Consider the following 25,958-nt stretch of genomic DNA (forward strand, 5'->3'; position numbering starts at 1 on the left):
TTCGACCGTCTCCAATTTTCGTTAATATTTTATGGTCCAAAGTTTGGACTTATGTAATGATTGCTGTGAATTTTTAGCTTTTTGCCCCTCGAGACACTTGCAGTATTTTTTTTCCACACATTGAAATCAGAGGCAACGTTTCAAGATGAATAGCTCAAACATTTTAAAGAAATATGACAAGTTGTACCAGGAAAAAAAATAGAATGTCCAAGTAGAACAAAATAGAACTAAATGTAATTATCAGATAATAATTTAGTTAAATATGTGCATATTTTGAAATCATAATAAATCATAATTAATTTTTTCTTGGTCAGATTTTACCATCAAAGATGAGTGAAAATTGCATTTTTTTTTTTTTTTATTGACTGAATATTTCAAGAGAGTCCAGTGAAAATGTCAGGGTTTCATCTTTAATCATTTTTGAGATGTTAATGTTCAAACTTTGCCTTTAATGTATGTCACTGTGCAAAAATATGGCTTGAATGGGCTCAATGGACCGTTTTTCAAAAAGGAAATGGCCTTGAAAGATATTTTGTTACAGTGATCATTATATAAATTCAAGCTTTGGACATTAAAATTTGTATTCAAATCAGAGACGGTCGAGGAGAAAATATTCTAAAAATGTTCTTCTGAGAAGAGACAAAGCAGCAGCAGCTAATCTGTAAATGGCTCCCAGCCTTTCTGGCACCTATTTTTAAAACTTTATATTTTAATTAATTAATTTATTTATGGTATTCTGCTAGTGTTTGTGTTCTTCTTGTCCACATGAGTGTCTCTTTCTGGCTGTCTTCAAATTGCTGCTTGTTTCCTTGCGTGCCTTTCACTTGGCTGACTTCAGACAGAATTTGAGGTCTGGAAAATGATGCATCACTGCGTTGCTTTTATTGTTTGACGTCTAGCTAAGCGTTTGATGTCACTGGACCCAGGGCAGCACAAGGACGGCCAAGCTTTCCTTTTTAGACCACCAGAGATTCAAGACGCTGCTGTTCCATTTTCAGTCACACTGATTAGAGAGGAATAAAAATCTCAGACCACGGCCAAACTTCAAATTCGCTACTTTTATGTGTTGTTGCCTTTTTTTTTTCCTTTACGCAATTCTTCTGCACGACCTTGTTTGGGTTGTGCGTGTCTGACGGCTCTTGTTGTCTTTGAGAGCTCAACTGATTATATCACATATCAACAAGGAAACATATAAGTAAATATGTTCCTTAACTCTTTTTGTTTTTTAATTTGTAGGCGAGTTCATCAAAGCTCTGTACGAGTCGGATGAGAACTGTGAGGTCGATCCATCCAAGTGTTCGTCAGGTGACCTGCCAGAACACCAGAGCAACCTGAGGATGTGCTGTGAGCTAGCCTTCTGCAAAATCATCAACTCATACTGGTGAATGCTGGAGCTTTTATTGTTTAAAAGTGTGTTTAAGTGTCTCCATTGTGCACGCATTGTAACTTTTATCCAGGCTTCATCGTTTTGTATTATAAACACTGCTACTGAGGGGGCTTTTAATTAAGTTTTATACAATGTAGCAGCAGCTGCCAGATATGTAAATACAAACAACTGTTGTTCTAAGTGTGATTATGGCAACAGCTCAACAATGATTTAAAGAACCTGCTGAGAGCTCCTTACTAAAATTCAAAAAGGAGACACATCACATGATGAAGGAACCTCATGATTAATGTTTACTCAGCCTACAACCTTGCTACATCCAGCAGCATAGACAGTAATATGAGATACTAATACCATACAAAAATATGCATTATTAAATCAAGTACAAAAGTGCCGGGAATTAATTCTTCTTTATATAACACCAGTTTAAAGTAAAGACCCTACAGTGTCAGAGTAAAAAAACCCCGACAATCAGACGATTAGCTTTGAGCAGCACTTGGTGACAGCAGGAAGGAAGAACTCTCCTTTAACAGGAAGAAACCTCCAGGAGGACCAAGCTCAGGGAGAGGCAGCCATCTACCTTGTCTGAAAGTCTACATTTGGATCTCAGAGACTACCTTCTCTCTTCTCTCTAATCACCAACAGTGTCTTTCCACGAGAACTCAAAGAGGTTTTTGCATCGTGGCGGCAGGAATGCAGCAACCGAGGTCGACCGGACATCAGCGAGCGTTTGATCAGCGCTTCCTTGTTCCTGCGGTTTCTCTGTCCGGCCATTATGTCCCCCTCGCTTTTCAATTTGATGCAAGAGTATCCCGACGATCGCACGGCACGCACACTCACGCTCATTGCTAAAGTCACACAAAACCTGGCAAACTTCACCAAGTAAGTTTCTGCTTTTGTTGTTTGTTGTTAAAACACCTTCTATTGTTAGAGTAGAATTGTGGACTTAAAACTCTGCTACGTTGTTTTGTCCCCGTTTCTCTTTCCTGCCCCTGTTCCTAACAGATTTGGTAACAAGGAAGAATACATGTCCTTCATGAACCAGTTCCTGGAGCACGAGTGGACCAACATGCAGCGCTTTCTGCTAGAAATCTCAAACCCAGAGACAATCTCCAACACAGCGGGCTTTGAGGGCTACATTGACCTCGGCAGGGAGCTCTCTACATTGCACTCCCTTCTTTCAGAGGTGGTCTCCCAGATGGACCAGGTACTTAAAAATATGTTGGTCATTAGCTGTCCATCAAGATCTGTGTGGTCAGCCGTCTGCGCAAGAGAGACAAAGAAGAGAGTGCAGGCAGGGTGGTGTGAGCAAAGATGGGTGTCAGGGGTGATTTGTGACAGAAGCATAGCCGTGAAAGGGAAGGTTTACAAGACAGTAGTGAGACCTGCTGTGATTTATGGTTTGGAGGCAATGGCGTTGACAAAAACACAGGCGGAGAAGCAGGAGGTGTTAAGACTTTCATTAGTAGTGGCCAGGATGGACATGATTAGAAACTGGACAAAGGACGTTGAACATGGAGCTGCCAGGGAGGAGGAAAACGGGAAGGACACAGAGGGAAGAAGTGAAGGAAGACATGCAGATGGTCGGTGTAACAGAAGAGGATAGGGTGAGGTGATCTGCCGTGGCGACCCCTAAAGGAAGCAGCAAGAAGTAGTAGCAGTAGAAGAAGACAACAGCCAATTAAATAAATCTGAATGCATCTCTGAGAGTACTTGGTAAACCCCAAATAGATAATATACTCTGTGCAATACTTTGGTATTGATCTGCTACCAAAGTAAATACAGGGCCAGTATTGCTGATACTTTTACCTTATAAAGGCAGCTTATGTAGGGGAGAGCAGTGTGTCATGACTTGTGAGGTAAATCATCATTAAATTAAATAGATGTGACCATCAACACAAAAATGGTCAGACATTTTTCATTTTGCATGTTTGGTGTTTCATTATTTTCTACATTTCTAAAACACTACTCAGTGGGTGACATAGAAACAAAGTATCGCTCCTCTCGCTCTAGTATTGATCTAATACCAATACCAGTGTCGGTATTGTTACTATCAATAATTGGATCGATCCACTCACCTCTATTTTATACCTTTTTGCGATTCGTTATTGGCCTTGTTTTGCTCTGTCTATTCCACTCCTGTTCTTACGTACCTCTGATTTTAGCCCAGTCGAAACTGGATTTTCCTGCTATTTCAAACGCAGCTGATGTGCCGCTGCCCCTTTCAGGAAGAGATCCGTGAGTGACAGGGAGAAGCGCTAATGGGAGCAGCGCAGCATATTGAGTTGAGTTGGGGATGGCAGCTGATCAGACATGAATGAAACATTCTGTCACTTTGAAATTTCTTCCTGAGTGATGACTCTCCGATGTAAACATAAATCACAGCACGGCCATTGATTTAAACTTAAAATCAGGACTTTACCACAGCTGAGCAGGGGGCCTGAAAAATGGCTCGTGACGACAGGTTAACGCGCAGTTAATGGGCCACATTAGAGTCAATATTTCATAGTCCTTCTGTTGACTGACATGGAAAAATGTGTACATAAAAGCAGATTTATTGGAAATTTGGCTGTATTGAAAGACCAGCATATGTGAGCACAGAGAGAGGGAAGCAGATATAAAGCAGACGAGTTTAGCTTGCGCTAAAACACAAGGGTGGAAGTAAAAACCCACAACAAAGCCGTATTTATTGGTTTATTGATTTTTTTATTTTATTTTTTTTATTGATTGATTAAAGGTGAGATCCTGCTGCTCAGGATTTCATCTCTCTAGTGTAGATCAGTATGTTTATCCTACATCATCAGTAATTTATGATGGCATTACATAAACAGTGCGCCGGGGGAGAACACACTGAGGCCGGGGCGAGGCATGTTTTGGGTTTATAAGGACATTTCCATTAGCCGTGGTAGCAGATGGGAAGCTGGTGGTAGCAGATGTTTCTTTTTCTTACTGTAGATCATTCTACCTAACCCTTTCAATAATTCAGAAATCAAAGTCTGGTTGAACTCCACCCCCTGTCCATCAGACTGCAGTTTAATTATTCGATGTGGCGTGGGGGAAATAATGTCTCAAAAATATGCAAATTAGAAACTCAACCAAACTGCACTTAAATAAAATGGAATTAACGCTGCCACTGAAGTGGTCCGGAGCAATATTTAACATGGATTACATTTAATTCTGTCTTCTTATTATTATTTGCAGAGTGCAGCCTCTAAGCTGGGTCCTCTGCCCAGGATCCTGCGAGAGGTGAACACAGCTCTGTCTAACCCGTCCAGTGTCCAGATGACACCCGGCCAGTCCTCCGAGCAAATGGGCTCGCCTCCTGCTGAGGCAGTCTGCAGCATTTCCACCGGCCTGCAGAAGATGGTCATAGACAATGACCTTTCCGGGTAAGACATTTTAAAATATAAATACACTCAAATTTCTAAAAAGAGAAATGCAAAAAAAGTGCTGAAAAAATACCATGTCTGTGCAGCTGAGGTATATTTCACCACACCGTTGTGGTATCCAAAGAGTCAGCTAGTACATGTTTAAATTGCTATAAATAGAAAAATCACTCAACATCTATGCCGCAGAAAAAAACGAAGTGGTCCTGAAAGAGTCCTTTTATCACTGAACAATTTAAAAAAAAAAAAAAAAGGGATCTGCCAGTGACTCAGCCTTCTCCTAATGATATAGACTTCAAGCGTTTTGGAACATTTGTTCAATTTTTAGAGAGCTGAATACCCTTAAGTGTAACATATAGCGCAGACATGTCTGAGTTTGTTTACAGTTTTTAATAATGTACATCTTCTCAAGCTCCAACACTAGCAGCCAGCTCTGGGCATATTTGATTACAGGTCGGGTCTGGAATTGATTTGAGAGATGGGCTACTTGCAGGTAGTAGATGTGCTGGAAGGAAACTAATCTCTGTCACTTGCTGACTGATATCAGTCTGATATCAGTCAGCAATTTCTCGTAATGCAACAATTAACTGTAATACATTTTTGTAAATCTTATATCTGTTGCCTTCTACAGAGGCAAGTTGCATTTAATAGAAATTCACATTTGCACTCAGCAACCTTTCTGTTCCACAGGAATATAACCCCAATACAAGCAGCTAGCAGCCACTTGAGTCGAGTCCCCTCATGTTGTGCTTATTGACAAATACTCATTCAGACTGATGGCAACATGTTGGCAATCTGCGTGCATTTATAAATGAAACAGCAGTTATTTGCAGTCGGCTCACGTCAGAGTGGGACTGTCTGCAGAAAGCCTCTTATCAGGTGACCTGTGCAACTGTCATGTGGTCACAGAATATAACAATGAAATACAGGGAGTGCAGAATTATTAGGCAAATGAGTATTTTGTCCACATCATCCTCTTCATGCATGTTGTCTTACTCCAAGCTGTATAGGCTCGAAAGCCTACTACCAATTAAGCATATTAGGTGATGTGCATCTCTGTAATGAGAAGGGGTGTGGTCTAATGACATCAACACCCTATATCAGGTGTGCATAATTATTAGGCAACGTCCTTTCCTTTGGCAAAATGGGTCAAAAGAAGGACTTGACAGGCTCAGAAAAGTCAAAAATAGTGAGATATCTTGCAGAGGGATGCAGCAGTCTCAAAATTGCAAAGCTTCTGAAGCGTGATCATCGAACAATCAAGCGTTTCATTCAAAATAGTCAACAGGGTCGCAAGAAGCGTGTGGAAAAACCAAGGCGCAAAATAACTGCCCATGAACTGAGAAAAGTCAAGCGTGCAGCTGCCAAGATGCCACTTGCCACCAGTTTGGCCATATTTCAGAGCTGCAACATCACTGGAGTGCCCAAAAGCACAAGGTGTGCAATACTCAGAGACATGGCCAAGGTAAGAAAGGCTGAAAGACGACCACCACTGAACAAGACACACAAGCTGAAACGTCAAGACTGGGCCAAGAAATATCTCAAGACTGGTTTTTCTAAGGTTTTATTGACTGATGAAATGAGAGTGAGTCTTGATGGGCCAGATGGATGGGCCCGTGGCTGGATTGGTAAAGGGCAGAGAGCTCCAGTCCGACTCAGACGCCAGCAAGGTGGAGGTAGAGTACTGGTTTGGGCTGGTATCATCAAAGATGAGCTTGTGGGGCCTTTTCGGGTTGAGGATGGAGTCAAGCTCAACTCCCAGTCCTACTGCCAGTTTCTGGAAGACACCTTCTTCAAGCAGTGGTACAGGAAGAAGTCTGCATCCTTCAAGAAAAACATGATTTTCATGCAGGACAATGCTCCATCACACGCGTCCAAGTACTCCACAGCGTGGCTGGCAAGAAAGGGTATAAAAGAAGAAAAACTAATGACATGGCCACCTTGTTCACCTGATCTGAACCCCATTGAGAACCTGTGGTCCATCATCAAATGTGAGATTTACAAGGAGGGAAAACAGTACACCTCTCTGAACAGTGTCTGGGAGGCTGTGGTTGCTGCTGCACGCAATGTTGATGGTGAACAGATCAAAACACTGACAGAATCCATGGATGGCAGGCTTTTGAGTGTCCTTGCAAAGAAAGGTGGCTATATAGGTCGCTGATTTGTTTTTGTTTTGTTTTTGAATGTCAGAAATGTATATTTGTGAATGTGGAGATGTTATATTGGTTTCACTGGTAAAAATAAATAATTGAAATGGGTATATATTTGTTTTTTGTTAAGTTGCCTAATAATTATGCACAGTAATAGTCACCTGCACACACAGATATCCCCCTAAAATAGCTAAAACTAAAAACAAACTGAAAACTACTTCCAAAAACATTCAGCTTTGATATTAATGTGTTTTTTGGGTTCATTGAGAACATGGTTGTTGTTCAATAATAAAATTATTCCTCAAAAATACAACTTGCCTAATAATTCTGCACTCCCTGTATATTCACCAGCCAGAAGGTTGACATGTGTGTTTTTACTTGTGTGAGTAAGATATCAGCTTGCTCTGAATCAGGATGTAGTTTTGTCAATGTGAGTGTGTGCACTAATTTTAGTTTGAGCCAATTTATTGCAAGTTTGCTCGGCTAATGTTATCGCAGGACCCTGGTACATGAGATGAGCCATCTTTTTCATAGTATTTGAAGAGTATTTTCATTTATTTAATAAAATATTGATATTTGTGAGCCTTTCTCGATACAATATTGCAAAGAGGCTCTCTGTTGAATTGAAGTTGTCAAACCTACAAAAACTAGTTGTTTTTTGGGCCATAACTCTCTAAGTGTTGGCCAGTTGTGACAAAATCTTACACAAATGTCTATGGATAGGACACAATTCCAAACTTGACTGATTTCCGGAGCCACGTAATCTTGAGGTGGTGATGAGAGTTCAGTGTCAGTGTCTTCTCGCGCTTGGCAGTTTTGCCGAGTGCTAATGTTTGCCAGGTGAGGCAGCGACACAGTGAAAAGTGTCACCTCTGCTTGTTTACATCAGCCCGATGAAATCCTATTTACTTTCCAGTGGATGAATACTCACTCAGACGGCACCTTGTCTCGCTTATCCCCTTGTCCTCTCACTCGCTGCCAGAACAATGGCAAGGTGACACTTGAAAAGATTAACATAAAAGCAGAGGGACCATCACCAGAAAACGGCTCAGACAAATGAAAAAAATAAAAAATCCAGCGTCTCAGGCGAAGATGAGGAGCATGAAGAGTGTCAGAGAGACGGTATCATTACGCTCATCAGGCATCTGGATCAATAGAACTAATTAAGCGATGTCCCTGTATGACCTGATGTTAGAGCCCTGCTCTTGTTACTTTATCACAATAACTATTTGCTCATGTGTATGTGTGTGTGTGTGTGTGTGTGTGTGTGTGTGTGTGTGTGTGTGTGTGTGTGTGTGGTGTAACCTCACGAGCGAACTGTGAGACTGAAATTCAAACAAGCTCGCTGCCATTCTGTCTTAATTGCTTCTCATCCACCAAAAAATAGGATGAATGTGTCAAGGTTTAGAAAAGGAGAGCGAATGAGCAGAATGAAGAGGAGAAAGAAGTTAAGGGAGGGAAAGATAATGGAACACTGGCAGAAGGACACCGAGAGCAGGAGAGGAGCGTGATGTGAATGATAGAGATTATTGGAAGATAAGTCACATCTGTCAAGGTAATGGTCTTCTGGCAGTGAAGCCTCCATCTGCTATCAGAAGAAATGTGAGGGGACGGCTGAAAGAAATCGTGTTTTCCTAAAAGATTGATTTATTGGATTCTCTTTGATTAGATTACATTACATTTGTCTGTTGTGATCAGGTGGTTTTAGCTCATTTTAACACTTGGATCCACTTTTGTGGATACTTTAAGACACATTTTATTTTTGCTCTTTTTGACCTCATGTTGACGTAGATGGATGGTTATCGTTATGGCTTCTGATGTGCCTCTGTTTCAGATTGGTCGACTTCACTAGATTACCATCACCCACACCAGAAAATAAGGATCTGTTCTTTGTGACAAGGAACTCAGCTATCCAGCCTTCCCCTGCACGCAGTTCAAGCTACTCTGAGACGAATGAGCCAGACCTGGGCATGGCCAATGGCAGCAAGAGCTTGTCCATGGTAGACCTCCAGGACCCCCGCATTCTGGATGGTGGCACAGTTCCCGGCTCCTCAGATGCTCTGGGTGAAGGCCCAGCTTCCGGGGCAGGCTGGTCAGCCATAACCTCACAAGGCAACATCCCCGGAGGTCCCACCATAAGGCGGCCAGGCCAGACCCCCACCACCCCAGGCACGGAAAGCACTCCTGGCCGACCCGCCCAGCTGCTAGCCCCACTGTCCTTCCAGAACCCTGTCTACCAGATGGCGGCCTGCTTGCCCGTGTCCCCGAGGGGACTGAACGACTCGGGTTCAGAGTGTCACAGCTCGGTGAGTTCCCATAGCAACAATGAGGACGGGCCAGCAGGAGGCAAGCACTCCTTCTTGAACCACGGCGGAGGGGGCGGGGGGAGCAGCGGGGACGAGTACACCAGGCGCTCTGGGGAGTTCAACCGCCGGCAGCTGTCCCTCACGGAAACACCGCACCAGCCCGGCGTCCCCAGGCAGAACAGCGCCGGCCCACAGAGGCGAATAGACCAACCGCCACCTCAGAACATTACTCGTGGCCGCACCCCACCGAATCCGCTCAACAGCGGACCCTACCCCCGGCCCTCCTCCGGCAGCATGATGACGTCATCGCCCGACTGGCCTGGCAGCGGGGCTCGATTACGGCAGCAGTCCTCCTCCTCCAAAGGCGACAGTCCTGAGACCAAGCAGAGGGCTCAGCACAAACAGGTACCGCTGCATGCAGCGCGAGCTGCAAACGTAAAATGCACAACTACTCGGTCATGTGAGCAATCTTCAGCACAGCCAGCTATAGCTGCCTCACTGTATTTAATCACTTTAAATTACAGTAATATACAAATTTGCTGTTACAGAACACCCATTTATGTCATGCACGTCAAAACGGGCTGCGTGGGTGCTCGCAGACGCTGCACATTGTGCCCTAATGAACTATAGTCACTGTGCATGTAATAATAGTAATTTGCATACAGGCAGCTCATCACCTCACCACTGTTTTACTGGTTAAGTTTAATGGGTTGAGAACGAGGGTGGCGGAGGCACAATTAGTATCTTATTAACGAGCAGTATGTGCTCAAACGTGCTCTCTCCAGACAACGGGAAACAGAGCTCGTGGATACAAACGGTTACAGTAAATTGCAAAGTCATTATTGGAAAGTCAGGACTTTGGGGTGTAATCAGGAACACTAATCAATTTTTGCCCCAGGCAAACTGGCTGGAGGGGAGAACATCTGCATAATAGCTCTAATGCTTTGCTCTCCCCAGTGTGCTAAAAGTCTACAGTATCGCCCCAAGACTGACTGAATTAATGTGAGCAGCAAAACAAAAACTAACAAATTGAATTTGTAGAGGGCTCACTCACAGTTGTCATTAAGCAAGACGACTTTATACCAGTGTGTGTAGATTGATGGATTGATGCATTAAGTTCCAGGCTGGGAGTGTAGCTCTAGGAATGCTAATATTTATCAATCACTTTGCAACTGTGGTCCAGCTATAAATACACCGATCAGGCATAACATTATGACCACCTGCATTATGACCACTTTTTGCTCCCAAAACAGCCCTGACCCTTCAAAGCTTGCACTCCTCTAGACTCCTGAAGGTGTGCTGTGGGATCTGGCACCAAGATGTTAGCAACGTGTCACGTTAGGGGCGTGTCAGGCTACATTTCACTGTGTGTTATACTTGTATAACTATGCATGTGACAAATAAAGAACCTTGAACCTTGAACCTTGAACAGATCTTTTGAGTCCCGTACACTGTGAGGTGGGACCTCCGTGGATCAGACTTCTTTGTCCAGTTCTGGGGCGAGGTTTTGGAGGCCAAGTCAATGCCTCAAAGTTGTTCCTGAACCATTTTTGCTTTGTAGAGGGCGCATTATTCATCTGAAAGAGTGCACATGGTCTGCAACAGTGCTTAGGTAGGTGGTAACATCCACATGGATGGCAGGACCCAAGGTGTCCCACACTGCCTCTTCCAGCTAGCCTTCTTCCCATAGTGCATCCTGGTGCCAGGTGTCTCCCCAGGTAAGCGATGCACACTCACCTGGGGATGTAAAAGAAAATGTTGACTCATCAGACCAGGCCATGTTCTTTTATTGCTCCGTGGTCCAGTTCTGATGCTCGCATCAATGAGCCTTGGCCGCCCATGATGAAGACATAATCAGTGTTATTCACGTCACCCATCAGTGGTCACAACGTTATGCCTGATCTGTGTTCCTCAATTATCTGACTATTACACACATGGCACCAAAAGATGAATCCTTATGTTTTTCTTTCCTTAGCCATGCTAAATATCTGAAAATGGACTGCACAGTTTATAATAACATTAGGTGTTTTGTTGCTACTGCTACTGTGGGACAGTATAGTGAAGAATCATTAATGAGAACACGAAAGCCAACAGCTTAGTGAAGTTTCACTCACATCACATGTATAAATATGTGCAGTTTGACGTGTTTAATTCAGATACGTTTTCTCTCAAACTGCTTAAATGCAAATGAGTGTCTGACTAATTTTTTTAAAAAAGCAAAAACAAACAAAAAACCTCAGCAGATAGTAATGTTACATGACTGCTAGCCTTTGCCTCCAGGTAGATTTCGGCGCAGGTATTGAATCTTACAGTGTTTACTTCCCCTCGCTGCCAGTGTGACACTATAGCTGCTCTCACTCCCACGTGTTTAAAAACCTGCTTCAGAGAGCGTGTGCTACAGGTTTGCGTGAGCCTGTATCCATTCCACCTGCTGCTTTCAGTCCAGATGAGTCGATGCATTTCAAGCTTCTTTTGTTTTTTTTCTTTTGTTTTTTTTCTGTTGTTTCTGTGGTGATATTGCAAACTCCCTCCTCCCCCTCTCCCCTCCTGCTCGTCACTTGCTCTCATGTATGTGTGTGTATGTGTGTGTGTGTGTGTGTGTGTTTTGTGTTGGTTTTACTAGGCCCCCTCCCCAGTGAACCCCAGTGCGTTGGACCGCACAGCAGCCTGGCTATTGAATATGAATGTGCAGTTTTTAGACCATGAGGGGATGGAGCCCGAGTCACTGAGAAACAGAGAGGATCTAACTCAGGTGGAGAAGGTAACCTGCCATCCGACCCCCTACCCCCAGCACCCCCCCCTCCCCTCTCCTTTTTCACAAACCACCACAACCTTCAGCCCTGACACCCCCCACTGAACTGTCCTTTCTTTTCTTTACCACTCACACACACTTCCCCTCCTGAAAGCCCCCCTTCTACACTCAATTACCTCCTGATTTTTTTCTTTATTTTGGGGGTTTTATTTTCATATTTAAACTTTGCCCTTGCCTCTGAGCCAAATTGTCACCAGCAAAAAGCCACAGTGTGCATATTTCCAACCTAAAAGTAAGGGAAATGGCTTCATTTTGTGCATCGGTCTGGCTCGATAAATAATACATTTGAAAAAAAACAGACTTTTTGGTGATAGTCCAGCTGTTTATCTGCGATGTTTTTGGACATTTATGCAGCTATGATTGGACAAATCATAGCTACAGCAGGAGGTACTTATCATGAGAAAATAATTGTGAAGCTAAATATAGCAGGCAAGAACATCAACAAGCTCCAGTGCTGACAGCAGCGGCTTCATTAATCTCATTTTCTTGATGAATGCGTTAGCCTTTTTAGTAAAATCCAAAAAGCTGTGAATATTAGTCTATATATTATTATGCAGTTCTGTCACATTTAAAAAGCTAAACTTTGAAAATAACTAGAAATGAAGTGTGTGTGAGAGTTAAAATCTCCCTTCACCTCCAGAAAAAAACAAAAAAATGTCCCCTTAATCCTTTCTGGCTATGTTTAACACAGAGTTTATAGTCCAAGCCAGGTGTGTCCGTGTCCGTGTGTGTGTATCCACATGCAGCATCCACACAGACGTCTTGCAGCTTGTGTGTGCTTGCATCGGTGTGAGAGACGGGGACATAAAGAGGCTTTTTGCTGCTTCCTCTGCCTACGTTCGCTGCTTCTCTGCTGAGCTACCTTTACAGCCGTTCACTCTCAGCTTCTATTCTTTGGTTGGCTTGTCGCATGTCCCCCCCACCCTTCTTCTTTATGTATTTTTTTGTAAATCCATAATGAATACAAACCTGTCATTCCGGCGTAGCTCGTGCGTTATGGAAGCCAGCAGCCCCGGCAGGGAGAGCGACCAAAGAAGGCAATAACTTCAGTGTTAACAAAGAAAGCCACAGCCACCTTAAAATAGCAGAGCCGCTAACAAGACAGGAATTGTTCGAGAGTGGCTTAGACGCTCCTGCAGCTAATGGTCTATACAGTCTTCACTATACGGACATAATAGACACATGTAAAAAATAAATGCTACGTGCATTTTTACTTAAATAGAGCGTTTGCTGACTACCTGCACAGTGTGTGTTTCAATATAACAGATACGTTTACATTTTGTGCTCATTTTGTTCTCGATGGTTAATTTAATTTGTGTCAACGGTATCCTGGCAATCTAGTTAGTAGTGTGAGTATCTAATCAATTTGATTAATGAATCTCTCCTGTTAGGATCACTCAATGCTCACTTCCCCCAGCACCTGAAAATGATTTTGACACAGAAGGAAAAGTAGGTTAGAAGATCGAAAAATGTAGATTTAAAGTTTCACATGCTATAAGAATAACTGTATTTATCCCGAGGGAAATTCTTTTGTCATGTACATGCTCAAAGCAGCAGGAGAGACAGAGGAACAGATGAATAAGATATACAATATATACAATAAGAATAGTAGTATACAGTAATATACAGTAGGATAGTGCAAGACATAGTATCAAATAACTCTAACGAAGTAATATATATAACTATATCCTGGAGAATAAATAACTTATCTATCAGTGCAGGCGATTCTAGAAAGTGACAGTATTGTGCAATAGAATAAAGGGAGTAGCAGCGTATGATGGGGGGATGAAACAAATATTCAATAAGGTACTGTTGGGTAATATTGCACGGTCTGAAAGGGAACAGAATAACATTGGTAATAGTCTCAGAAAAATCACCTACAGAGTGAGGAAGAGTTATACAGTCTTATTGCCACCGGCACAAAGGATTTACTGTGGCGGTCAGTTCTGCATTTCGGGGCAATGAGTCTTTTGCTGCGTTTGCTCCGATGGTCCACCGTGGGGGCATGCTACATGCAGGTTCTCAAGTCTGACACCCAGGACAGAACCAGCCTTTTTAATCAGTTTGTTCAGCCTTTTGGCATCAGCTGTCTTCACCCCACTTCCCCAGCACACAGCTGCAAAGAACACGACGCTCTCCAACACCGAGTGATAGAACATGGTCAGCATTTTCCTACCAACATTGAAGGACCTGAGTCGCCTCAGTAGGAAAAGCAGACTCTGCCCTTTTTTGAAGACAGCATTGGTGTTCTTGGTCCAGTCCAGTTTACAGTCCAAGCGTACCCCCAGGTACCGGTAGTCCTCAACGATCTCCACATGAGCCCCTCTGATGGTGACAGGGTTAGGAGGAGGAGACTGCTTCCTAAAGTCCATAATCAGTTCTTTTGTCTTTGTGATGTTAAGTTGTAGGTGATTTAGCTCACACCACTCGACAAAGCTGACCACCACACTCCTGTACTCCTCCTCCTGTTCATCCCTGATACAGCCCACAATGGCAGAGTCATCTGAGAATTTCTCTACAGTCATGTGCAGAAGTCTTGAGCCATCCGTCACTTGTTTATATTTTGCTTCCAAACTGACCTATGACTCATTCGAGCATAAATACGCAGCCTGTTGCAAAAACACATCATTTTGTTCCAATTTCTTCAGTTTAATCTACATGAAATGCCAAAGATGACACAAATGGCATTTTTTTGCACCAACACAGTGATTCCCACTAGCCCAAACCTGGGCATATAAGGCCTAAAAACTATCTACTAGCAGATATACAGTATCTGAAACTCCTTAAGAAATAGGGTGAAAAAACCCAGCAAAGACCTGACACAGGACCTGAGACCTTTACACAGTACTGTAAAACTGGTCTTGCCTAAGAAAGTATGGGAGCTCAAAGTTGCTGGAAGAAATGATGCAAAGTTTTGACTCAGGGACTGAAAATATTTATAGTATGTATTTTTTTTCAGGGCTGCATTAATTATACTAAATTCAGTTCAATTCAGATTTATTTATATAGCTCCAAATTACAACAACAGTCACCTCATGCCACTTTATATTGCAAGATAAAGATACAGAGAGGACCCCAACAATCAGATGACCCTCTATGAGCAAGCACTTGGCGACAGTGGGAAGGAAAAACTCCCTTTTAACAGGAAGAAACCTCCTGCAAAAACAGACTCTTGGTTTTTAACTATGCTGGTTAGTCTAAAAACCTCAAAATTGAACAAACCTCCTTTCAGTGTTTCCCGTTGGGCTTCTATTTTGACTTAACTGTCCTGTGAGAGATACACGGATGTCAGCAATAATAGAAATATAACCCAGGAATGCCATCAGACGTAACATCAGGACAACAGTTGCACAGATGCATCTGTCCAGATCGCCTTTGTTTCCCCAGCTCTCTCTTCTTCTGGTCTGTGTTAGCAATATTCATATGTGTTAATTTTTTTTAGCCTGCTTGAATATCAGATGCACATCTGCAAAGGGAGACAGTATGACTGAAATAAGTCAGATCTTCTTTGTGTCTTTGGCTGAAATACATCAATATTTAGCGGCGCTTCGCGTTGCAAAGGCACAAGGTTATATTTCAGTAAAATCTTCGTGGCGATAAATATTCAAAAACAAAACATTACTTGTCAAAATAGCTGCTTGAACAAATGTTCTAACCCTTTCGACGCATACAGAGAGAGAAGAGGATGATGAAAGGAGGTGATTTTTTTCTTTTTTTTCTGTGGATAGCAGAAAAGGTTTGACAGCTGCTACAGCTGCTTAATTTTCTTTGGGTTAGATGGAAAGCGAGAATGCCGGTAAGAAGACAGCATAAGGAAAAACACTGGGTCAATGTTTGCTGCATTTGAAGCAGACCAGTGTAGGGACTGAGGACAGAACAAAGGAACTTCAGATACAGCAGATGTCATTTGTTCTCAGGGGATCTAGTGACAAGAACATCTGGGATATCAGAGATGGAGAGAGAAGTGGAAAAAGGGTAGAGCAGCCGATGAATCTATGGAGGTCACTCGTACTGCTGGGAACAAGAGGGCTGATGGGGAAAATATCCCCATCGAAAGCAGTAGTGTGACATGGGTAAATAAGAGTGAACGGGTACAGAGTGAGCGATGTCCTCGCTTTGTAATTGGATCTGATCGTGCTTGTTCATCTGATTGAGGGGTTTCTCTTTATTATTGTAGGGCCTTTCCTTATAATATAAACAAGGCGACTATTGTTGTGATACGGCATAATATAAATAAAATTATATTATTATAAACTAGCAGTGAGGCTTGAGGAATGGCAATGTCAGAGGTTCTGTCCACAGGTTTAGGTCGTGTTTGTAGTTGGTTTCTCAGTGTGTGATCTTTGATGTTTTAAGCGCACAGGCTTAAAGACTGGTTGGTGACTGCCTTGGCAACCGGCAATCATTAGGCAAAAGCGAGTCTTCCCCGACTGGATGCAAGTCCAAGAATTAGTCACTAGCAGGTTGCCAAAAATGTTGCCCACCCGAGCTTTAGACTGTTTAGACATCAAAAAATGTTTGATTCCTCTACTTGTTTCCTTTTCTCTGACGCATAGGCTGTGTATTAAAGATGGCCATAGCTGCTGGCCAATATAAGGCCAATATAAGCCTTAAAACTGCAATCTTTCTAATCGCCAGCAGGGGGCGAATCCCACTTTGAGCATGTCTGATTTTAAAAATAAGTGTATGAGAAAACGGGCTTACAGCCCACTGTTAATTTTATGAAAACATTTCAGAGCTATATGATGTCATGGTGGCTACATCTGTCTTTTATATGCAGTCTACTTGCTGAAGAGAAGTTTCTGCTTCACTGGTTGCATCCTTTTCTTATCACCTCCTCTTTATTCATCCAAAATTCCCTTTTTCCTCCCTTCTATCTTGCTTTGATTTTTCTTTCTTTTTGCCAGTTACATGTCTCAGTAGGTCATTGGTTTCAGATCCAGAACAGAGGCTGCCTTTGGAAACCTTCTAACACCACTTAGTATTTTGGGGGGCAATAAAAGCTTTACTGGGCTCGTCAAAGGCACCGTGATGGTCAATCAGTGTTTTTCAATGTGCTATCATGACATTCCATATAAAATGTCCCACAGTAATTCCCTCTAGACCAAAATTATACTCCATCTCAGACACAAAGCAGTACAGTCCCAGGTCTGATTGAGAGATTGCCGTTTTTTGTTCTCGTCTCGTGGTAATGAAGAAGGGGACCCCGCTGCTAGGGCTGATGATAACGTTGATAACAAAACGCGATGATGAGAGTGTCCTCAACGCTCCGCTTCTCTGTTCAGTACCAGCAGGAGATCGCGGTGCTGCAGGAGAAACTGCGGGCGTCGGTGCAGAAGCTGGAGGAGTACGAGGCCCGTCTGAAGGGTCAGGATGAGCAGGCCCAGAAGGTGCTGATGGAGTACCAGGCCCGGCTGGAGGAGTCAGAGGAGCGTTTGCGCAGACAGCAGGACGACAAAGACCTCCAGATGAAGAGCATCATCAGCAGGCAGGGGAAAGGAGGAAGAAGAGGCAGATTTGCTGAGATGTATTTTGGGATGCGTCGTTTCACAGCTTCTCTAACTCTGCCCTGTCTTTGTTTATCTTCCCAGGTTAATGTCGGTGGAGGAGGAGCTGAAGAAGGATCATTCTGACATGCAGGCGGTGGTAGACTCTAAACAGAAGATCATCGACGCACAGGTCAGTCCACCGTAGCGACCCCACCGCAGGCTGCGTATGGCTTTGTGGATACTTTTCATCTGCGCGTTTTAAATTTGTATGTGCTGTCACTTGCTTCTCCTACATGAGGAAACAAAGGGTCACTGAAATACAAAGAGATGTTTAATTCATAGCTGTCTAGCTGTGGCACTGACAAGCTTGGATGGCTGAGCAGAATTTCTCAGCTCCCTCCCACTCCTCCTTATAAAACAAAAGTGTCTTATCTGGTTGTCTGTCAGCATGTAGCACCTCTATAATCCACAGTGGTTCATATTTGTGTAAAATTGCATTGAAAATGTAACTTAAAAGAAAAAATGTGTTCTTTTTGAGGATTTTTAAGGAATTTTGAATGTTTGTCGTTGGGTTTGTAACTGTCACCAGAAAATGATTGTGCAGGTATGAATTTTACCGGCTGTATAGAAGGATTAAACCGTCCTGCTTGTGTGTGCGTTAGAGCTGTAAGTGCAAACACCAGCACACAATTAAGAGCACAGCGTCTTTGACAAAGAAATGCAACTGATGTTTACACAGACACAAACATGCATTGGCAAATAATCTCTGTCACACACACAGTAATGAGAGTTTGCATCTACAAACACGTGCGCTGCAGTAAGGCAATGAATTGTCAGCCTCGGTACACAAGCGCAGATAGAAGGCAAATAAAAAAGGTCATTGCAAAGACGGGGAGTGAAGACTGCTTTAGTGGACCGGGACAGGAAGTTGATGTATTTTTTAAAATGCAGTTTTTATCTGCGTTAAACTACACAGAGTACACTTAAAACTTCACCACAAGAGATCAGTCAGGCCTTGTGAACAGGGCGTGTTTGAAATTAGCCATTTACAACAAAAGACTGTATGTAAAAGATGGACATAATCACAGTGATTCTACCCACTGGTTTGTGGATTTGCATTTTAAAGCCTCTAGCAGCATTAGCATATTTGGCTGCTGTCAGGTTGGTCTTTTGGAGCCAAAGACCACCATATTTATAGAAGAGGGTGTTAGTCAATGCTAGTTTAGTTAGCAAGCTGCATCCATAGTCTTCAGCTTCACAACACAAACACATGCTAATTAATGCTTAATAGCATACAAAAAAACAAAATAAAAATTTCTACTAAAACTGAATGACAGTCTTGGTCTTTATAGCCAGTCTTCCTCCCCTTAGCCCCAACTGGTCGCCACAGATGGCTGCCCCTCCCCAAGCCTGGTTCTCTCAGGGGTCTTCCTGTTAAAAGGGAGTTTTTCCTTCCAACTGTTGCCAAATGCATTCTCACAGGGTGTAACCTGATTGTTGGGATTTTCTGTTATTTTGGAGTCTTTACCTTAAAATATAAAGCGCCTCGATGCGACTGTAGTTATGATTTGGTGCTATATAAATAAAACTGTATTCAATTCAGTTATCTTACATGAGCTGTTGGTACAACAAGCAGATGGGAAGCCTAAGCAGACAGTTAGCAGCCTAGTTAGCACGTAGCTGTCACTCAAAGCAGCCACACCCATGACAATCTAACCTTAAACCTTAATAAAGATAAACATGACAGTTAGTTTGCAGTTTGTTTGCACATCAGTGTCAGCTTCACTTTTCAGCTCCAAAGGTTACCGCTCATTTAAAACAAGCTCGTGACATTAACAAAGCTTGGTTGTAGAGCAGATATCAGCAGGTTAGGATGGGGACGAATAAGAACGTCACGTTTCTCCTCCAACTGACGAGGAAGCTGTAATATTGGATTTTTTTCCCGGGTCTTACTGTGTTCATGTGCATTCACAGGAGAAGCGCATAGCATCACTGGATGCTGCCAACGCCCGTCTGATGAGCGCTCTCAGCCAGCTAAAGGAGCGCTACAACATGCAGACGCGCAACGGCATCTCCCCCACCAACCCCACCAAACTGCAGATCACGGAAAACGGAGAATTTAGGAACAGCAGCAACTGCTAAGAAAGACCCGGCGTCTGCCCCGAACGAGAGTTGACCGCCCGAGCGTGTACAGCTGTTCAGCGTGTGGATGTCTACGTGCATACGTGGATGCATGTCTGTTTGAAAGACTGCGAGACTGCAGGCGTGTGCGTGCGTGAGTCTGTTTTATAAGCCAGACGTTTCCTTTTTTTTCTTTTGTTTTGTTGGAGACAGTATAGGAGTGAGGGCGCCACTCTTTTGAGGGGCCAGCCAGAAAAGGCAGAACTTCAACGCTGACGGACAGATCACCAGACGGCCTTCATTTATGAGGGTGATGGCCAGAGGAGGTGGGGCGGAGCTTGTGTGTATATATAGAACTCGAAGCTGTTTGCCAATGGACGCACGTAGTTTGCTGGGACAATTCACGCCGCTGTCAAAGCCTGGGACGAACCACTATATACCCAAACACAGTGACGACCGCCAGACACGGTCACCCTCGCAACCCTCCTCTCTCGTTCTTCTTCTCGTCCCTCTTGATGACCAGGTGGACCCACTTCAAAACCAACAGCACGTACTGAGGATTATCACTTTAGTTTCTCGAGAGGATTACTAGTGCTTTATTTTAAAGAACCAAATAAGAGCTTATTAGAAGAAAATTGATATTTTTAATCCAAAACAATCTACGTTTCCCTTTCCGCTGCCGAGTGTGTGTTCCTGAGCATCCCCTGACCAGCCCCCTCCCCACCCCCCTCCTTTCCCTACGTAGTGCACTTTGCGAACAGCTATTGGTACATGAAAGGCCTTAAGTAAGGAACACACCTCGACTTTCTCCCACATCTCCCCAGCAGCTTTTTTTCTGCAAAAAAAAAAAAAAAAAAAAAAGTTATACTGGCACAACTTATACTGTGGATTTGTAAAGAAACAAACGCGTTACAGATGTATTATAAACACTTAACTAAATGAATTCTATGTGATACTATATTCATGAAATTTTAAATAGATGTATGCAGTTTTTTTTCCTTCTATAGATTATACACACATATACCTATATTTGATAATCTCAAATATAAAAGCAGCCCTTTATTTCCGAGTTTTATTTTTCTTCTCTTCCGATGGAAAGACTGTCGTGTGTAGCTTGCTTTGGAGCCCTGGAGAGAGGGAGGCCATGCTGCCGAGCAGTCGCGAGCACCTCGGTCGTCCTTCAGAGTAATCCCACGACGCGTAACCCTTTACATACGGCGCGAGAGACGGGAGCGATCTGGTCTCACCCGGTGCTCATCACTGCTCTTGAAGGCAAAGATTATCAATCACGAGTTCTGTGCGTGGTCTTTTTCTGATTTTCTCTAGTTGCACAAGAGCTATTGAGAGATGCGCTTAAACACGCTCGCTCATACTATACACTGGACTGATGAGCCGTTACAAGGCGCGCCCCCCACACCCCCAGTCCTGACATTTTTTGCGCTCTCGATGCTTTATTTGTCCGTGGTTATGAAGTATGCTGCATCCAAACTGTGACTCTGTTGATCCCAGTGACATCATCGTTGTCTCGCTTTTTTTTTTTTTTCCTTCTCCCCCCTCTTACTCACTTCCGCCTTTCTTTATCTTGTTCTTCTGAATGTGAAGATGCTAACCCACAGTTGGTCTTAACACAGGGTTTGGTCCTTTTAATCCCTCCATCCATCCCAACCATCTCTGTATTTTGGATATTTTTGTAGCTGTTTCTCTCACTCTGTAACAAACTATACATCAAGCGTGAGGCCGCGCATGCTTCATCCTTGCTCTATAGCCAATAGTAGCGTCAGTATCACCATTTGTTTTCTCTGATTGCTAGCTGAACGATGATGATGATAATGATGGTGATGATGATGACGAGAGGCTTTTTTCAGACATGACGTGAATATATGATGTTTAACTGAGTGTATTAAAAGGCTGGGCAGCCTGGGATAGTGTAAATAAAATGCTCACACTATTTTTACCTAATGTTAACAGAGCTTTTTGTAAATGTATCTTGTGCTCAGACTCTGCTGTACCATTATGGATACTGTAAATATGAAACAGCTCAGTCAAGTCATCTGTCCTCATTGGGTAGAACTATACAATCAAATTTAACCTTTCAGTGTTCTCTGTTTAAAGTTGTTGGTTTCTTTTGTATTTAGAGTGTGTTATTGCTAGCCAAAAAAAAATAAGTAGGAGTTTGACTCTTGGGATGTACTTCTTCATTGGTTACAGGCCAAGTCGAGTCCAGTCTCGAGATTCACAAGCACAATCCTGTATTTCTCATCAGTCTAGCTCTATGCACTTTTACGTTCAGTGGTTGATGTTTGTAATTAGCTTTTTTTTTTGGTTGTTGTTTTTTCAGGTGATTAAAAATGTGGCAAAGTTTAAAATTGAAGTAAGGGATTTTTATGATATGGCGAATTCACAACATTTTGTATGAGATTCACAACGATGTGACTTTTCCCCTTCTTCTCTGAACCAGAACAAATTGCCTCAGACCGATGAGTTCACACAACTTTTCACATCTCACCCGACGTCTAACCGCCTGTAGAAATATCTGCATAGGTGAAAGTCAGACTGTGTCACTTTGACAAGTAGAAACAGCTCTTCAATTTAGATAGCAATAAATACACTGCGTACCGTTTTCATTGGTAGCATTTGCTGACTGTTTGGTACCATTAGCAAATTTTTTGGCACATTTTACGGTTAAAGGCACATTAGTGAGTCTGTTTTCAGACTGTGGTGCACTGGTGTTACTGTTACTACAGAGGTCAACAGTGGGGTTCTGGAAGTAAGAATCTCATTCATATTCTCCATAGAGATTTTGATTATGAGATATATCATAACCCAATAAGTATTATCCATCAAGGAAGGAAGAAGGATCAAATTCTGTTTTTTAGTTGTTTTGTTTTAATTTTTTTTATTTTGAAAGCTCTTTGATGGATAAACTGAGATTTGGGATAAGTAGTTCTTTCACTCTTAAAAGTAACTATGTACAGTCTTTTACAGCTGCACTTTTTTTTTTTTTTTTGGGCCACATCATCTTTTTACAGTTATACGGTTTGGTTCAAGGCTTAAAACTTTTCATATAAGGATTTCCTGAAACATCACTGGAGAAAATGAATGGGAATTCACTTCTGGAACCAGAGCCATTAAAATCATGGGCGACACTGTTGCGCTTGATAGCTTAGCATTTCTTCTAAATGCTCGACTGTTTAAAACTCTACTATTTGGCTAATTACTTTATATGGAGCCCATTAAAGGGAAAAAAATAAATTTGATTTATAGAGTAACTAAGAATAACTTTGATACAGTTTTTCTTTCATAGGTTTGGGCATTAGCATATATAAAAGATATAACACACAAGATAACTGTTAGCATGTACCTAAGATTACAGTTAGCTAATGTTTGCAGGTCAGTTTTACAAAAAAGGTACCATACTGATCAGTAGCTTTGCACTGGCGCTAAATCACCATGAAGGCCTTTGGTCAAATTTGTTATTTGACCAAATTATTTGGAATTTTGGTGTTAAAAAATGTAGTATGTAGCTTAGCATTTTAGCAACTAGTAATGTACCGGTAACTAGCTTAATAGCATTAGCTATTCTGAATTAAGAAATAGCTCATGCTTTTTAGCGAAAAAAAAAAAGTATTTTAGTAGTTTACCTGTAGCTGTTAAACTATGAAAGTCACATAGTCTCACTTTGAAGTTTACAGAAGTTAAACTGATACAAGGTTGCCACATTTATCCCACCAGTACTTCTTAAACAGATACAAGTAGAAGAGGCATTGCAGTTTTTGGTTTCTAATTCGACTCCTCATGTTTCAGTTTTGTTTTGTGTTGGTTTTTTGTTGTTGTTTTTTTTTTTTTTTTTATGGTCTACTTTTATAAATCAGGAAACCATGAGGTCACTCTTCACACACAGTTCAGCCAATCCGACTAAAGATGAATTGAAATATAAAGCTATAAATAAAGTAAGAGATGTTGTATGTTTTCTATTATCTTGTAGAAAATACTTTTGTAAGTATGTTGAAAGTATAAAGTATTTGCTGGATTCTGCTTCCTTTGACGACAGTGACAAAACAATAATGTACAGAGGAGTTTGTGTTGACAAAATGTGGCTGTGCAATTTATGTACATTTGCAACTAGACCTATTAAAGTTTTATTTAGCTATTTTAAAATCGTGTGCCTTTCTGTCTTTTGTCTCATCGCCTCACACGTGCTGGTATCCATCACACTTATTCTGCTTCTCTGATAGAATAAATGGAGCTTAGTTTGAGAGCGTAACAGATGAATCACGTGTTCATTAAATACTCAGGCAGGCTGTGATAGATGACAAACAGCTAGAGAGAACATATGCTCAGTAGCAGGGTCCAAAGGCAAAGGCAGCTTTTTTTGTGGAAGTACAGTTTAAGTAGTGTCTGTTTCACTCAGCAAGTCTGACCTACATACTGCCTGATTGTCATTCCCCACATCGGGTAAAAAATTAAAACAGGCCTGAAGCTTGTAGCAATTTTGTTGAAATTCCTGTAAAGTGAGCTGAAAGTTATATTTAAAAAAAACAAAACCTCATAACTGTTTTAAGTGCAACAGAAAGAAAATAGAAATGTACTTTGAAAATATTCAAATTGTATTAGGTTTATTTGTAACGGCCAACCTCATGAACTGGTGTGTTTTACAGGAAAGGCCTTCTTGTTCTCTGTGAAGCTCACTTATTTCTTTGCCCAAGTGGAACAAATGTCTCCCTGCAGCAAAGGCACATGTTCAGCATGTCAGGCTTGTAAAACTCTAAACTACAAAAAAAGCATTATTACTACTAATAACTAGCCTTACCGGTGCCCAGTGGTCAGATTCAGGATTCAAAGATACCAAAAGTTGAAAAAACACAGTCACCTGCTTCAGATGAGATGGTTTCCCGTCCAATGCGGAGTGCATACATCATTTCCCCTTCAATCCAGTTTTGCTCTAACTAAAATGCTTCATTAAAAAAACCAAAAAAAAAAAACCAGACACTTCCCGGATATTGCACAGTGGATCAAAATCTGCCCAGATTTTTCTGTATTCATAATAACTTTAATTTTGAAAATCACAGCAAGGAGATCGTGGAAGATCCTGAATCCAGCAACCAGCTGGGGCTTTTCTGTGTGGAGTTCTCCCTGCGTCTGTGGGGTTCTCTCCAGATACCTGGCTCTTTGCCAGTCCAAAGACATGCACAATGAGCTAAATTGGTGTCTTTCTGTGTTCCTCACAATCATCTGGCGACCTATCCATACCCTATGACAGCTGGGATAGGCTCCATCCCAAATGCTAATGGTTGGGATTTCCTAGCTAATTAGCGCAACATACTGAAAATTGCCAAAGATAATACAGTTTGACAGACTTAAAATAGCACTGTTTCACCAACAAAGTGATTCCCAAAGAGCTATTAGCTGAAAATGTGGCATTTTCCAGCATGGTGTGCACTGTGTCATTAAAAAATTTGAGGAAGTACAAGACAAAAAGAAGTAAAAGAAGTAGCTAGCCTTAAAAAAACAACAAACAAAAAAAGCTCCAATTGATGCATCTGGTGTTTTCCAAAGCCTCATCAGAAGAAGAATATGCCACTGTTAAGGAAAGGAAATGGAGAAAAGGCTGATGTTGTGTGATTATTTGTGTTTCATATACCGTTACTTCCATTTATATTTGAACATTTGAATAATACCCTGCATCGATTCTCAATTTTTCTAGCAAAATATAAAGAAATGAGGGACGCCACAAGATTTTTGCACGGTACTGTATGTGACGAGCCTTTTCATTTCATAAATGAGAAACCCACGGGCTGGCTCTTAACACAGAACAACAACTAACAAAGCAAGCACGGAGTGATGAACTTGAATTTAAAGATATAATTGTAATGACACTCTTCCAATCTGTGCTTTTACACACACCAACTGGGGTCACGAGCAAGCGCTTCGGAGCACCGCTGGTTATTAGCAGCAGCGACAAAAGAACCGTGATGACTAAAGATGGCGGAGCTGCAGCATCAGCTGGCACTGGCAGCCTCTGCAACAGAAGGTCGGGGAAACATTGGCAGATGGCTGTGCTGTGAAACAGATCTGCCGTCTTAAAGCGAGTAAAAAGCGAGCCGTTTTTAAATTCATCCATCAGCCTCGTTGACGACGGCGGCGTAAACAACTCAGAGTGCCAACCCCGGTGCCATTATGTGCGACAAATGGTGCCCTTTAATGAGCTCACAGGTGAATTCGCTCGCAGGTGCGATAACAATGGCGCACACACGAGTCGTACATTAATATCAGGTCGTTATCACGGCCGCACGAACCCACACATCTCCAG

General features: G+C 42.2%; 1 protein-coding gene across 9 annotated transcripts in view; it reads left to right on the forward strand.

Moving 5' to 3' along the window:
- The window catches only part of dab2ipb (DAB2 interacting protein b), a 177,912-nt gene extending 154,106 nt beyond the window's left edge, over nucleotides 1–23,806 (forward strand). For 8 of the 9 annotated variants that reach the window (XM_084935637.1, XM_084935638.1, XM_084935642.1 and 5 more), the window contains 9 exons: nucleotides 1,237–1,381; nucleotides 2,030–2,266; nucleotides 2,390–2,591; nucleotides 4,586–4,773; nucleotides 8,755–9,631; nucleotides 11,850–11,987; nucleotides 17,324–17,526; nucleotides 17,630–17,717; nucleotides 19,502–23,806. In XM_084935637.1, coding sequence (XP_084791763.1) covers nucleotides 1,237–1,381; nucleotides 2,030–2,266; nucleotides 2,390–2,591; nucleotides 4,586–4,773; nucleotides 8,755–9,631; nucleotides 11,850–11,987; nucleotides 17,324–17,526; nucleotides 17,630–17,717; nucleotides 19,502–19,669 — 2,246 coding nt within the window. In that variant the 3' untranslated portion in view covers nucleotides 19,670–23,806. The remainder of the gene's footprint in view (nucleotides 1–1,236; nucleotides 1,382–2,029; nucleotides 2,267–2,389; nucleotides 2,592–4,585; nucleotides 4,774–8,754; nucleotides 9,632–11,849; nucleotides 11,988–17,323; nucleotides 17,527–17,629; nucleotides 17,718–19,501) is intronic. The other variant, XM_084935639.1, reaches the window with a different exon arrangement.
- The last annotated feature ends 2,152 nt before the right edge of the window (nucleotides 23,807–25,958 follow it).

The sequence above is a fragment of the Perissodus microlepis genome, chromosome 7 (genome assembly GCF_051167445.1).
Source record: "Perissodus microlepis isolate ML-2025 ecotype Zambia chromosome 7, ASM5116744v1, whole genome shotgun sequence".
Taxonomy (NCBI): Eukaryota; Metazoa; Chordata; class Actinopteri; order Cichliformes; family Cichlidae; genus Perissodus; species Perissodus microlepis.